Genomic DNA, 16,167 nt, shown 5'->3' with positions numbered 1-16,167 from the left:
ATTTTTCTGGTTATCACTTTCCACTTTCCAGGCATGAATAAGGAGAGAGTCTTGCTCGTGGAAAAAGAGTGGCATTAGTAATAACACATTACACATGGGACTTGGCAACCTATAATGGTCTTGGAATTTTACTTTTAGCGTATACACCGCATCATATAAGTGGTTGATTGTCGATGTTTTGATCCTTAATCTTGGTTTGCTTACCTTTGGATATATTTTTAATGTATTTCATTATCTCTGTTACTTGAAAAGTTGGAGTACCAAAATCGTTTTCTATTTAGTATTAATGGTCATCCATGCTCCGTTCTTGTCCTACCACTTGCTCCGTTTATAGTTTGCTAACCGACAGAATTTTACCAACCTGTTTAAATATACAATTGAAAGGAATGTATAATTTTTCATTTGATGGGTAGAAGTACTGTGCAAAGCAGCTACAGCTCGAATCAAATAGTGACCAGACGAGGAAATTTGGTGGGTACATTAAAAACTTGCTAACTACCTGTAAACGGGAATGGCAGCTGCTATTCGTAACATATGATAACATACCACTACACAAGGTTTGCCACCGGTCAGAAGAAGGGAAAGTGACTTTTCGGTTCTTGTTGATCCCATTTATCTTGAATTTCCATAAATAGTCGGCACTAGGCTAAAAATATTTTATTTTATGTTGGTACATTTTAATACTCCAACGGTCTAATAAAATGTATACTTTAAAAATTCAATCTAAAAAAGAAAAATCTAAAAATCCAAAAACCAGAATAACTTTTTTTATTTTTTGAATACCTTCCTGAACTTGTACTTCGGGGCCAAATAAGTTTAATTTTAATTATTTTAATAAATAGACCCATAACTTCTATTTAAAGGTAAAATAAATCTAAATTTTAACTAAAACTAATAAAATTAATGGTAACGGTATTGATAATAATTTGACAAAGTCGACGATGATAGTGAAATAGAGACAATAATTATTATTTTTATTTTTTTAATAAAATATAAAAACATTTAATATATAAAATTTAAACATTTGAATTTAAATTTTACTTTTAATATTTATTTAAATTTTATTTATTTAATTAAATAATGAGTATGATAGGTATGTTCATAAATTTTTCAAAATCTAGATCTATTTAACCTTTAAATAGAAGTTATAAACCTATTTATCAAGATAATTAAAATTATTCTTATTTACCACTAATTAATTGTCTATTCACCTATTGATGCTATTCATATAATTTTGATTATAAATATTTAGAATTCATAAATCTAAATTATATTTTTTATTTAAATAATATTAAATTGAATATAGTAACAATTTAATAATTAATTATATGTCATATAAAATAAGAAAAATATTATTAATTTAATAACCAAAAGAATTAATTATATCCATATAAAATGATATTAAAAACATAAGTAATATTTTTAGTATCAAGAACCACAATATGCTGTTTTTAGAATTAAGATTATTATTTTAATAAGAATAATAATATATTAATAAATAATTCAAATAAAAATTATATATTAATATTAATCTCTATATATATTAAAAAAAAAAAACATCTATGACAACTTTTATGTCACGACATTTATATTGGTCCACTGGAAGTGCAATTATTGAAAAAGTTATATATGCAAGTTGCAAATAATGGGAATGAGTTAGGTTTGGTTCCATAGTCAACTCTTTTCCGTCTTTTTCCTTTTTCATTATTTTATATAGACAATGAAGAACAACTTTCATGAAGCAAATAGAATTCCACGTTAGGAAAAGCACACTAAACTTATTACAATTGATTGTATCTCAATTGGTATTGGCATTTTATTGGGATTTTCTTTGAATGTTGGGTCTTAGTTTCAGTTAATAAAAAAAATATAATATCAATCTTATTTTTGTATTTATTTTGACGTACATATCTAGTTTAAGTAAGATTTTTTTTAATATATATATATAAATAAGAGAATATCTTTTGTAAATGTAAAAAGAGAAAATAAATTATGAGGGAAGAAAGAAAAAACTAATGCAATATTTAGTGTTGTAACATCAAATGTAATTGAAGGAAATGAGATTCTCAACGCTCATGTATGCTACAAGACAAAAGTAACGACAGGTGTGAATAACATTGGCAAGTGCACAGGGAACTCGTGTTCATGTAATAGCAAGGTAACAAAAACAACCGCTTAGCAAACTTGGAAGGCAGTTGTCGAGCCGATAAGAGTGGGCACGTAAAAGGACGCTACAAACAATAGTTTTCTCTTTCAAGGGATTAAGAAAGATAATTACCAGAAGGCTAGCTACAGATCCAAACCCAATCAAGTTAAGTTATTGATGTAAATATATATATGCATTCTTTATGTTCTATAAATTCTATAGTTTCTCTCTTCCTATCACAAGACAATTCAGATCAATGGCTGCTCTCAAAGTTGTTTTGTTTTTTATTTACGCTATGATGATTATGCTTAAAGAGCATCGAGCAATCGGGGCATTATCAGTTGACACGCTAAAACTGATAAGTGAAGTGAACGACGACGGCCCTTATCTTGGTTTGGTCATTCCAAACCCTTATGAGATGAACCCTCTTCTTCAATCTCCAAACTTCACTGCTACCAATCTCACCATTGATTTTTCTGGTATATATGTACAATAAAAGACTCACAGTTCCCGAGCATATTATGAACTCTTCATTTCTTCCTTTCCTCTGGCCTGATACCAGTTTCTTTCTTTCTTTCTTTCTTTCTTTCTTTGCGTTTGATATAGGGAGGAGATTTCGTTTTGGAACCATTGGTGAAAGAAAAGTGATTTTGGTCATGACAGGACTAAGCTTGGTATCCCTATCTTTCTTCAGATCTTCTTTTTTCTTTTGCTTGACCCTATTCTTCAGAAATATTTACAACATGTTGGATCATGAATTTGTCACCATCCTCTTTTCTACTGATTCTGCTTTTTATTGTAGATAAATGCAGGCATAACTACACAACTTTTGATAAGCTTTTTCAACATAGAAGGAGTAGTGCACTATGGAATAGCTGGAAATGCAAATCCATCTCTTAATATAGGAGATGTCACTATTCCAAGATATTGGGCACATACAGGTCTTTGGAACTGGCAGGTACATTTCTTTTCTTTCTTCTTTTCCTTTTTCTTTTTTTGGGTTCATAAATTTGATTTTGGATATGTATATATGCGGTAGTATTAAATATATTTTGCAGAGGTATGGAAAGGGTCCAGAAGATGAGCTACGCCTGGAAGCAAATGGTGACTATACAAGGGAGTTTGGGTATATAAAATTTGCTAACTACACAGTAAACGTAACAGGATGCAGCTCCTATGATAACTTATTGAACAATGTTTGGTACCAGCCAGAAGAAGTATTTCCAGTAGATGGAACACCTGAGGAAAGGGAACATGTCTTTTGGGTTTCTGTTGATCCCTATTACTTCCAAGTTTCTCTAAGTCTTCTGGTAACCTATCTTCCTACATTTTTGTCAAAAGACAAATTTGAAGAAAAAAAAACTCCTGTCAGTTTTTCACTCAATTAAAAATATTTTACTCTTTAATATGAATACATATTTTATTATTTAAAATTAATAAATATATATTTATTATTTATCAGTTTGATTTATAAATATAAATACATATATTAAAATTAAATAAAATTTTCTAAAAAATTATCTCATACAATTTATAGCTTTCCTTAAATTTTCCTTTATATATACACATATATATATATATATACACACATATATATATATATATATATATATATATATATATATATATATATATATATATATATATATATATATATATATATATATATGTATATATATAAAAGCAACCTTTAGACATAATGGATTTATAGGGGGAAGTGTTAGGTAGGTGAGTACTTAATTATGAATAGAGGGAGGTCCAGTTCATTGATGAACCGCCAAATTTCAAAGCCTAAACATATTTATATTTAATTCAACTATGGAATAGAGTTTGATGCTGTAACTGGGTGTTCTAGAATGGTTTCCATAGATTTGAAGTTCAAACCCTAGCCTAAATTGATTAATTAAGAGAAGAAAACAAAAACAGAAATATAAAATTTAATGCTGAGATCATCATCTCATGAGGATAAATCTGTTTAGGAATTCAGGTATTAGCTTAAGTCCACTCAAAACGTTTTTATTTTAATATATATATTTTTTATATTCTCGAGTCAAAATTTAAAAGATTCGACTTCTGTACCAATCAAAATATTATTTAATTAGTATTTTAATATATGAAATTTAAAGTAATTTTGAGTTTAAACTTTTATATCGTTATCTATTAATATTTGTAAAAATATTATTACTTTTACAATGAATTCAAAAGAAAAAGTAAAAAAAAATAATAATAAAATTAATTTAATCTCAATAAAGATGTTAATGTATTATAAACACAGATGATGAAATTAGGCAAGCATGTTCACATTCACATTGTACAAATGACAATTTATTGCAACTAAACCTTTAATTTGAATTGTTTTTCTACTTATCTTTATAATCTTCAATTTCATTTTTTATTTTATTTTTTGGGACTACAAAGGGTGGCAAAAGATAAATCTAAAATTGTTAATTTCATTTTTCATGTTCACATTCATAAATAGTTCCTGACATTTTATAAAATTGTATATGAATTTGATTTTTTTTCTTAAAAAAAAAAAAAGAAAAAAGAAAAGATAAATTCACGTTTTCATGATTATCCATCGACTCTTTCATACTAAAATCTCCATACTTAATTAGATTTTTGCTGAAATTCTACAAAAGATATATCTAAAATTAGGAGAACAATATAAAATTTAGTAACATTACCGAAAATACAAATTCTACCCATCAAATATACAGTAAGCACAAGTTTTCTGAATCTAACTCTCCAACTTTTAACAGTTACAGTTATATGATTAATTATAACTGATTTTCTTGTACTGATTAGGACATGAAACTGGAAGGCTGCTTGAATTCAACAACATGTTTATCCTCGACTCCGAAGGTGGTGACAGTGGAAAGAGGAACAAGTGCCAGCATATTCCTGGACAATTCTGCTTATCGTAGCTTCTTATATGATAAACTCAACATTAGCACGGTTGACATGGAAACTGCAGCAGTTGCTTTAATATGTCTGCAGCAAAAGATGCCTTTTATCGCTATTAGGGCTTTATCAGGCGGACGTAATTCTGCTGCGCAGTCCAATAGTGAGGCTGACATATTCACCTCCCTAGTTGCCGATAATTCAGTTGCTGTTGTTTTGGAATTCATCAAGCGTTTGCCATTGGGATACCGCTAGCTTCATTTCCAGGAGAGGTGGATTATACAATATGGAGTCAGTTCTTAAATAAGCTCTCTCTTGTTTATTGCTAAGAAGCAAGACATTGATTTACGGTTTTCTCCTGGAGATTTTCCCAGCAAAACCATCATTGCCATTAATATACTAATCAATAAAATGCAATTTGTCAAGAATGACATATGTAGGCAATTAAGCAGAGCCCATAATGATTAACCATATTATAAGAATTTCTACCTCCTCAAAAATTTATAGAAACAGAACCTGTATTTGTCAATATATAGCAGATATTATGAACCTTAACAACTATTAGTCATCTCTTATGCCCTGGTCATGTGAGGCATTGTCCCCTTCTCCTCTACAAGGACCATAACTCTTGCTACAAGCCAGATAATATACAAAATTAAGTAAGCTCAAACTGGCAAGAAGCCAGTAATAATAATCATAATGACCCTTATTAATGTTGCTTGAAACCCAACTCTCCTCTCCTCCTCTTTTACTAAAACTATCAACGGCAGTCATTATAAGACTTGATAACAAGTTTGCAGCAGATAATCCCATCTCAAAAAGAGTTGCGGCTACGCTAGACATGCATTTGGGCAACTCAGTATAGTAGAACTCATTCTGTCCGATTGCAGCGAATGCCTCTGCCACTCCACCCAATGCATGATGTGGCAATAACCACAATGCGGACATGTGCACTACAGCATTGGGATAATCTGAAAATCCTTCTCTGATTGCAGTTTCTCGACGAATTCTCTCAGTGATTGCTAAAGCTGCCATGGATGCAGATGACAAAAGAATCCCAATTCCCATTCTTTGTTTCAAACTGAGGCGAATTTGTTTTCCCTTTAGTTTTGATGCTAGAGGGATAATTATGCGGTCGTAAAGAGTAATCCATATTGATAGAGAGATAACCATGAAAACAACGAAGGAGCCTGCAGGGATTTCAAGATTTGAACTAAAGTGTCTGTCCATGGTAGATGCCTGGAGCACTAAAAACGAGCTTTGGCATATAGTCAGTGACATTATCATTCCTGTTGACCATAATGGAAATATCTTGATTACTGCCTTGAGTTCTTCTACTTGATCTACTGTACAAAGATTCCATGGATCTGATGCTTTTCCTTCAGGAGTCAGGTCTTCCTCAGGGTTTCTGATAGTGCAGGCTTTATTTAGAAACCTAAAACAGGATAGAGAATCCTTAAAATTCGGAGCCATAAATAATGATAAAATGTTGGTGTAGAAATACAAAATCTTTGCGTCCGCTCCCGTATTACAAGATAAGTGCTCCTTTGTTGATAGAAAAAATTACAAGAAAATACCTTAATTTGTCGCTTGGAGCAAGAAGTGTTGTACCCTTATTACAATAGTACTCTTCATGAGTGGCTTCAGATGATAATGGAATGCTTCGTTTTCTATAAGCAGCTGCAAAAACTTGAGCGAACCTAGTAAGCAAGCTTGCCTTTGGTTTAGATTTGACGTAAAAAGGAGAAGCCAGGAAGAAAGTAAGAGCAGATACAATCATGAGCATAACAGGAACTCCAAAACCCACTTTCCAACCCATCACTTCTGAATGTACACAACACAAGTCATTGCAACAACTATTGAAACCGAGAGTATAACATAGTACCAGCTGAAGAAGCTCTCTAGAATTCCTGAATTTCTAATGTTTTGTCGCTTGCCTGTAGCTATTTGATCAGCACAAAAGGCTAAAGATGATGACCTTACACCACCAGCTCCAAGAGACATGAGGCCAAATGATGAATATAATAGCAGAAGCTGTGATGTCGTGGCGGACTGGCAATTGTCACTAAATGGAACACAAGGGGATGGCCTTGCTTGTGGAATCATAGTTGTTAACCATAACAGAATCATCCCCTGTACCATGAAGATTAAAGGGAAGTTGATTTAGTACATTTTAGGAGCTAACTGTCACTAATAATTTTCTTTTTTCCACAGGCTAACTGTCACAAAATAAGATTATCTAAATCGTTAGAAGTTGTAATTAAATTCAGTTTCTAAACTGTCGATCTCTGGGTGAAGTTGAAATTGATCATGAACTACATGGGCGCATGAAAGTTTGACCAAAAACCAAAAACCAAAAACAAATAAAAAAATAAAAAAAATTTGTGTCAATCAGTATTGTCCTGATTATATTTTTATTTATTGTCCATTTCTATGGTTCTTCTTATAAGAAATCTTGCTTTTTAAATGAAACCCTAATTTCTTTTTCACATTGAAATATTTATTTCAGATAATTAAATCTTTAAATCTATTATAATTTCTTAATAATAAGATTAATTCTTCTTTTACTAAGGATGCATGCAGCAAAGAATAGAAAAGTGATACATTTTTAAATAGATTCAACCGTATTGATGTGGTTATTTTTATTAGATATCTACGTATAATTAATAAATTAAATATATAAAATAATTTTTTATTATTTAAAATTTAATAAATATATATTACCTATTTATTAATTTATTATGCAAGCAGTGAATACATCATCTATTGTAAAGAATTGGCCGGCTGCTATTGTGCAGCCATACGAAGAAAAAAGAAGCACTGCTAGTGGAATGCCCATTAGTAACAGATTCCACCCAACAGCTAAATAGTCATGTGTCGAACTACTTTAATTACTATTAGATTTCTACCAAAAATATTTTATACACGGATAATTTTTTATTTATATTTAATATATATATCATAATTAATATGAAAGTGATATATATATAAATATTTTAAATTTTAGTATTAGATAATTAACATATATTTTATTATTTAAAATTAATAAATATATGTTAATAATTTATCAATTAATATATTTGAAGACATCCAACTTAAACAATTTCATACATAAAAAAAGACAATACATTTATTTTGAAAATAATTATATCTTTCAATTTTTAATTCGATATGTATCCATCGTCTCGGCAATTCACAAAAGCGAGAAGATTTTGTGAATATATTTTTAGGAAGAAAGAAGATTTTGAAATATGAATAAAAATAGACGTCAGACATGAAATTTTATATCAAAAGAACCATATATTATTCACATTAAAAACATTAACTTTGCTGGCCAGAATCTAAAATACAATAAATGAAAGGAATAGCCCTGTCTCCTACGCTATTTAGATTGCGACTTCGAAAGGCTTTTCTTTTTTCTTTGATAGGAACTTGGAAAGGCATCTTGGACGAGACGAAAAAATAGACACTAATTTAAAAAAAAAAAAAATTTACTTTAAAAGATGAGGAATTAAAAAAATAAATAATTATAAATAACTTTTTATAAAATTTAAATTTTTGTTAGAATACCATTATGACAACCTTATGATAAGGCTATTTTTTTAATTATAGACTATTAATCAAATATAATTCTAAATAAATTATTTATTTTATATGTTATTTTCTTATATAAATTGTTAATGAACTCATATATAATTTTTAATTATTTATATGAGTCAAAATTGTATAGATGAATTTTATCGTTGTTAAGTACTATTAATTAAATTTTAAAAATAAATATAAAAATTTAATTAATCAATAATTAAATACTATATATAATTAATTAATTTAATATTTAATTATATTAACAAATTATTAAAATTAAAATTATATTAATATTTTTAAGTTTATATAATACCGTACACCTATAATATATTAGAATCACTCTAAAACTTACCATCTTGTAATTCTTCATGTTTCAATCTTTCAACAAATTTCTTGATCTTCTTAACATGTATTTTAATCAATATTCTTCCATAACTAACAATCCTTGAAATTTGTTATCGACTCCCCCGCCATACTTCTGATCCTTTTTATGAAAGCATAATATTTTCACTGTATTTTAGTCCAAACAATTAAAAATAACTATATTTGAATCATGTAATGATAATATTTCAGCCTTAAATTTTATATTTTATGATGACAGTTTGGTCTCTTAGAATTAATATGAGGAGTAGATATGTTAATTTTACAATGTAGAAAATAATTTAATTCATTAAGAAAAAAATAAAATAAAAAGGAAAAGCATGCACGTTATCATGTATCTTTTATATTATACGTAATTGGCGACTCTGTAAATTTTTATTTTTCTTTTCTTTTTTTGTGTTTTGGGATGCACTTGGAGAAAGTTGTGGAGAGAAAAGAGTAGATTATACGAACACTCCCAAAAGAAAATATCCTGCCAATAACAAAATTTGAAGGAATTGAAAAGAAAAGAGAATTTACCAGAAGGCTAGCCACAGATCCAAAACCAATCATCCGAAATCGACCCACGTAAGAATCAACAAGAAAAGCTCCGAGAATTGGCATGAAATTGGTGGCAGCTGACCACAGGAAAATCACGTTTGTTCCTTCAGCTGCCTCCAGTCTATACTCTCTTGTCAAATACAAAATCATGTTCGGCACCAGTCCAAAACTCGCCACCTTCTCAAATGCTGAATTTGCTGTAACCAAGAATAGTAAATCAGAAGAAGCTCAAACTAATGAGGAAGAAGTCGTCATCTGTAGAAACTGCGACATTGGCTATGTGATATCAAGCAAAAAAAAGAAAAAAGAAAATCACCACCATTTCTGTAATACCTACGATAAAAGGCAAGGCTCTGAATCCGCCCTTTGACTTTGGGCTCCTCGAGATCAATGGCTCTGAGATCATCTTCTTGTTTCCTGACGGATCACTTTCCATTTGGTTCTGTGATGCTGTGACTCTGACCGATTTTCTATTTGAGAGAGAGAGAGAGAGAGTGTGTGGGAGCAATAAGCTAGGAGGATGGCAGAGTGGGTGGATGATGAGACGGATACATTTAGGAGATTTTGGAGGTTGTTTTGTTTTGTTTCCCACACGCGTAAGATATTATTATTATTTAATATTTTATGATTTTTAGTTTTGCACATTTTAATTATGAAATGTCAATATCAAGTCAGACTTATTTAATGTTATGCAATTAGTGGGTTAATTATTGATGGATTGAAATTAATGAGAGATTTTGCTTAGCTCTCCACCATTTATTTTAAATTAACAATGTGACTTCATCCTTTTCCTTTTGTTTTTTCTTAAATTCTCCTACAAGTTGATGTCTCTTCTGTCTATATAAACATAATATATAACCAGCAATTGAGTCACCAATATTGTTGTGGTGTGGGCTTTGGCTACATGATAATTATTATATATAATTTTATAAATGTTATGACAATTATAAAATATTTAAATATGGAAAATTTTATGGTTTGTTTGTTTAAAAATAAAGTAACCATATTTTATTTTAAACACTAATAAAATAACAATAATTTATATAATTTTTTAACAAAAGAAGAAATTGGTAACCTACAATTATAGGTTACCAATTAAAATAACCTTTGCTAAAGTAATATAGAGTAATTCTAAAAATTTATATACCTTTAAGATGTACGAAAAATTAGCTTAATTTATGAAAAATATAAATATTATTGTCAGTTTTCGTAATTCAGCAATAAATTTTATGATTATGAAAAAATTAGTATTTTTCGTAAAGTTGTTAATCTTTTCATAAATCATTAAATATCACAAACATTATTATCTTTTCGTAATATCATTCAATTTTTTGCAACTAGTTTCACTTATGAAAAATTAGCTTAATTTGCGAAAGAATATGAAGATTATTATCAGTTTTTGTAATTCAATAACAAATCTTGCGATGACAAAAAAATTTAGTATCTTTTGTAAATTTGCCAAATTTTCCGTAAATCATTAAATTTCGTAAAAGTTATTATTTTTTTGTATTATCATTTTATTTTCGCAATTAATTTCACTTATGAAAAATTAGTGTACTTTACGAAAAAATATGAAGAGATTGTCATTTTCTGTAATTTAGCAATATATTTTGCTGCTACAAAAAATTTAAAATCTTTTATAATATCATTTATTTTCTTACAACTAGTTTCACTTACAAAAATTTAGTGTGATTTACAAAAGATACGAAGAGATTATTATTTTTTGTAATTTAATAATATATTTCACGATTACTTAATTTATCAACTTTTTCATAAATTACTTAAATTTCGTAAAAGTAATCATTTTTTTATAATATTAAATAAATCTTTTTACAATTAGTAACACTCACGAAAAAGTTAGTTTAATTTATAAAAAAATTAAAGATGATTGCCATTGTTTGTAATTTAACAATATATTTGGCAATTATGAAAAATTTAATATTTTTTATAATTTTGTCAATTATTTTCTAAATTATTAAATTTCTCAAGAGTAATTATTTTTTCACAATTAGTAATACTTACAAAAGAAATTAGTATAATTTATAAGAAATTTGAAAAAGATTATCATTTTCTATAAAATATTAATTATTTTTATAATTATAAAATTATAGGAAATTCAACAGATCGTAAGTAATTTTTAGTTATAAAATTTAAATTAATTAAAAATTAATGATATTTAATATAGAACAAATTAAACAAAGTCACTCTATAAAACACCTTCAAAATATTTAAAGGTTGAAAAAATTGGACAAATGATTAAGCATTAAAACGGTTAGCTTCTATAGTTAGTTTCGTAAAATTATTGATCGGTTTGATTAATCGCCCAGGGAGCACTGATAGTAGTACAATATTGTATTTTAATAGTTTATATTGACTTTAATAATAATTAAAATAATTAATAATTTTATTTTGATAAAAGCTATATCTATAGCTATTTATTTGGAAATAGCATTTCATCTACTTGGCCCTTATCCCATTACAATTTCGCCCTCGTCCTCCATATATGGTGGATTAATCCCCATATAAACAAATATTAATAGTAATTTATAAGATATTTTCTAACAACAGGATACTATATAATAAAAATATTAAATCTGTCAATAAGAGCTTAATAACGTTAAAAAAGAAATTGATAACAAAAACATTAGAAAAGAAAAAGGTCCTTCAGAGGCTTAATTTAGTATAATGGAAATGTAGGGACTCTAATGAAAAAAACTGATAAACTTCAAGGGTGCGAGGCTGTAAGTTGGAGTCCCATTAGGTGCAATTCACAGAGAAAAGAGAAAAGAAAAGAAAAAACTCTGCTCCTGTAGGTAAAATGGATAAATGCTAAATTTCAGAGATCATAAAACCTTAACAACTAGTAATCACCATCATCGTCTGGGGCATTACCTTCTTTTGCTCTGCAAGGGCCATAACCCTTGCTACAAGCAAGATAATATACAAAGTTAAGCAAGCTCAGACTAGCAAGAAGCCAGTAATAGTAATCGTAATGGCCCTTATTAATGTTGCTCGACACCCAACTCTCCTCTCCGCCTCTTTTACTGAAACTATCAATTGTACTCATTATAAAACTTGCTAACAAGTTTGCAGCTGACAGTCCCATGTCAAAAAGGGTCGCAGCTATGCTTGACATGCTTTTAGGCAACTCAGTATAGTAGAATTCGTTCTGTCCAATGGCACTGAATGTCTCTGCCAATCCACACAAGACGAGGTATGGTAATAACCACAGTACAGACATGTTCACCACCGCATTCGGGTCATCTGAAAATCCTTCTCTGATTGCTCTTTCTCGCCTATTCTTTTCTGCGATTGCGAAAGCTAACATGGATGCAGATGACAAAAGAATCCCAATTCCCATTCTTTGTTTCAAGCTGAGACGAACGGGTTTTCCTCTTAGTTTTGATGCTAAAGGGACAATTACACGGTCATAGAGACTAACCCATATTGCTAGAGATATAACCATGAAAACATTCATGGAGCCTGCAGGAATCTCAAATTTCGAAATAATGTGTCTATCCATTGTGGATGCCTGGAGTACTGGAAAAGAGCTTTGGGCTACATTCACAGACATTATCATTCCTGATAACCATATTGGAATAATCTTGATTAGTGCCTTTAGCTCTTCTACTTGATTTACTGTACAAAGACTCCATGGATTTGACGCTCTTCCATCTGGGGTCAGGTCTTCTTCAGGGTTTTCAATTATGCAAGCCTTGTTCAGAAACCTAAGATATGAGTAATACAAATCCTTTCAAGAGTTGAACAAATTAAATCATGGTGTGCAGATGCCTACGATAAAATTGCAAATGTAAACAGGACAATACATGCAAATACCTTAGCATTTCGCTTGGAGCTACAACAGTTGCACCCTTTCTATTATGGTACCCATCATTACTGTCTTGGGATGAAAAAGGAATGCTTCTATTGTGATAGGCAGCCGCAAGAACTTGAGCAAACCCAGTAAAGGAGCTTGCCGTAGGTTTAGACTTGACATAGAAGGAAGAAGCCGAGAAGAAAGATAGAACAGCAATGGCCATAAGCACTACGGGAACTCCAAAACCCACTTTCCAACCCATCGCATCTTGAATATACACAATACAAGTCATTGCAACAACTGCTGAAACCGACACCAGAACATAGTACCAGCTGATGAAGCGCTCTAAAATCCCTGCTCTTTTAAGACTCTGTCCCATGCCTAGCTGATCGGCGCCAAAGGCTAAAGAAGACGACCTTATGCCGCCAGCGCCAATGGAGAGCAGACCAAATGATGAATATAAAAGTAGAAGTTGTAATGTCGTCGGCGATTGGCAACTGTCACTAGTAAATTGATCGCAAGGCAACGGCCTTGCTTGTGGAATCACAGCGGTCAGCCATAATAGAATTATCCCCTGTACCATGAAGATCAAAAAAGAAAGCTGATATAGTTCAAATTTTATTACGAGGCATTGTCATTATAAATTGGACATAGTCCTTTCAATTCGAATTTCTTAATTACGTATTCAAATAGAAATTAAGGAAAATTATAATTTGACAAATATTAAAGTGATTTGAGATGGGCGAACTAAAATTACCACTTACAGATTTCAAATTAATAGAATATACATATATAAGTGAAATGAATTATTTTTTTATATATTTTAAAGGAAATGAGATTCTCAACGTTCATGTATGCTACAAGACAAAAGTAACGACAGGTGTGAATAACATTGGCAAGTGCACAGGGAACTCGTGTTCATGTAATAGCAAGGTAACAAAAACAACCGCTTAGCAAACTTGGAAGGCAGTTGTCGAGCCGATAAGAGTGGGCACGTAGAAGGACGCTACAAACAACAGTTCTCTCTTTCAAGGGATTAAGAAAGATAATTACCAGAAGGCTAGCTATAGATCCAAACCCAATCATCCGAAACCGACCCACATAAGAATCAGCAATAAAAGCTCCAAGAATTGGCGTGAAATTGGTGGCAGCTGACCAAAAAAAGATTATGTTGGCTCCTTTTGCTGCCTCTATTCTATACTCTCTTGTCAAGTACAGTATCATGTTTGGCGTCAGCCCGAAACTTGCCACCTTCTCAAATGCCATATTTACTGTAAGAACATAAATAAATTGAAAAAAATAAATAAAAATTATGAGTTAACCATGAAACCAAAATAAATAAAATAAACGAATGACCTCAGCTTTGTTAGGATTAAGAGCAACTGGAACTGCAGTATTACTAGAGTCATTTCCAAGTTTTGTTGCGAATTCAAATTTCAAACCCAACCCAAGTTCAATCAAAAAGAAAAAAGAGAACAGTCGGAAGACATATGAAGGATCACCAGCATATGCATGCTGGCCTTCTTTCTTTTCCTCCTTTTTTGCAGGGATATGTATATACCTACGATGAAAGGCAGGACTCTGAATCCACCCTTTTGGTTGCTCGATATCAGTGCCTCTGAAATCGTATTGTTTTCTGATGGATCACCAGTCCCCATTTTACTTGATTTTACTGTGGTACAAATTTGACTTCTTTTTCCTGCTGAGAGAAAGAGATAAAAGAGAGACAGAGGGAGAGATGGGGGGTTGATACGGCAGATAAATTTATGTGAATATTTATAGGGACTTCTCCATGAAAAAAGTCTTCAACTAATTGTAGAACTTTCAAAATAAATGGGCAAGATGACTTATGATATGATTTTTCTGCCTTATAAAGGCACATACTAACTATAATGTGTATGAAAACATAATTAGATGATTACTTAAATATTATTCTATTTAATAGATTCTGTTTGAATTCAATTGCTCCAGACTTTATGGATATAATAAAATACGTTGATTAATTTTTTATTTTTTAATTCAAAATTATACAAATACAATGAATTTTAGTTGTTTGCCAAAACATGAAAGAATCTCCCAAATACTCTCTAAAATTATGTTTTACCAAATATAAATGGATCTCAATCTTTCCTGAGATTACATAATTAATCATATGTTACATAATTGTTATTATTATTTTGATTATAAATAATTTAATATTTAATATAATTTATAATATTTTAAAAAATTAATAACAATCTAATTATTTTAAATATTTTTTAATTTTTTTAATTATTATTATAATAATATAAAAATATTTATTAATTATTTCTAATATTATATAATTTATTATAATTAATATTAATATTATTAAATAATTAAAAATTAATTTATTATTAAATATAAAATTTAAAATATTATTTTTTAAAATTAAAATTACTATCTGATTAAAATATTAATTTATTAATTGATATAATATTAAAATATTATTAATATGTTATTTTTAAAATAAAATTAATATTATTATAAGAAAATTATTTATTAGTTAATATAATATTAAAATATAATTAATATGCTATTTATTAGATTAGAGTCAATATTTAATTGAAAATATAATTTATTAATTAATAAATTAATAAAAAATTATCAAATATAATATTAAATTAAAATTAATATGCTATTTTTAGAAAAAATTAGTATTATTATCCTATAAAAAATTATATATTATTTAAATATAATATTAAAATTAATTTAATATCTATTTATAAATATTAGAGTCGGTGTTTAATTAGAAAATCACTTATTAATAAATAAATTT

The 16,167-nt window shown here is 29.3% G+C and overlaps 2 protein-coding genes and 1 pseudogene across 5 annotated transcripts; 1 reads left to right on the top strand and 2 right to left on the bottom strand.

Annotated features, from left to right (window-relative positions):
• LOC8271187 (bark storage protein A) lies at window positions 1–5,475 on the top strand. Of its 3 annotated transcripts, XM_048371783.1 has the most exons (6): window positions 2,126–2,311; window positions 2,461–2,625; window positions 2,753–2,820; window positions 2,949–3,104; window positions 3,205–3,456; window positions 4,952–5,475. In XM_048371783.1, exons 2-6 carry the CDS (start codon window positions 2,565–2,567, stop codon window positions 5,300–5,302), a joined length of 888 nt encoding a protein of 295 aa, XP_048227740.1. In that variant the 5' UTR covers window positions 2,126–2,311; window positions 2,461–2,564; the 3' UTR covers window positions 5,303–5,475. The 3 variants fall into 3 exon arrangements, with proteins under 3 accessions (XP_025012659.1, XP_002516547.2, XP_048227740.1); XM_025156891.2 differs by lacking the exons at window positions 2,126–2,311; window positions 2,461–2,625 and adding an exon at window positions 1–9; XM_002516501.4 differs by having other exon boundaries at window positions 2,115–2,625.
• Window positions 5,476–5,482: 7 nt separating this feature from the next.
• On the bottom strand, window positions 5,483–10,128 carry LOC8271185 (annotated as a pseudogene).
• A 2,233-nt stretch (window positions 10,129–12,361) lies between these two features.
• LOC8271184 (protein NRT1/ PTR FAMILY 1.2) lies at window positions 12,362–15,216 on the bottom strand. Of its 2 annotated transcripts, none has more exons than XM_002516498.3 (4): window positions 14,932–15,216; window positions 14,424–14,641; window positions 13,391–13,944; window positions 12,362–13,281 (listed from the first exon to the last, which is right to left on the bottom strand). In XM_002516498.3, exons 1-4 carry the CDS (start codon window positions 15,026–15,028, stop codon window positions 12,414–12,416), a joined length of 1,737 nt encoding a protein of 578 aa, XP_002516544.1. In that variant the 5' UTR covers window positions 15,029–15,216; the 3' UTR covers window positions 12,362–12,413. The 2 variants fall into 2 exon arrangements, with proteins under 2 accessions (XP_002516544.1, XP_015573060.1); XM_015717574.2 differs by lacking the exon at window positions 14,932–15,216 and adding an exon at window positions 14,727–14,925.
• Window positions 15,217–16,167: the final 951 nt, after the last annotated feature.

This window comes from Ricinus communis, chromosome 3, assembly GCF_019578655.1.
Source record: "Ricinus communis isolate WT05 ecotype wild-type chromosome 3, ASM1957865v1, whole genome shotgun sequence".
Classification (NCBI taxonomy): Eukaryota; Viridiplantae; Streptophyta; class Magnoliopsida; order Malpighiales; family Euphorbiaceae; genus Ricinus; species Ricinus communis.
Note: the sequence above shows the minus strand (reverse complement) of the source record. Positions and strands in the feature narration are given on the sequence as shown.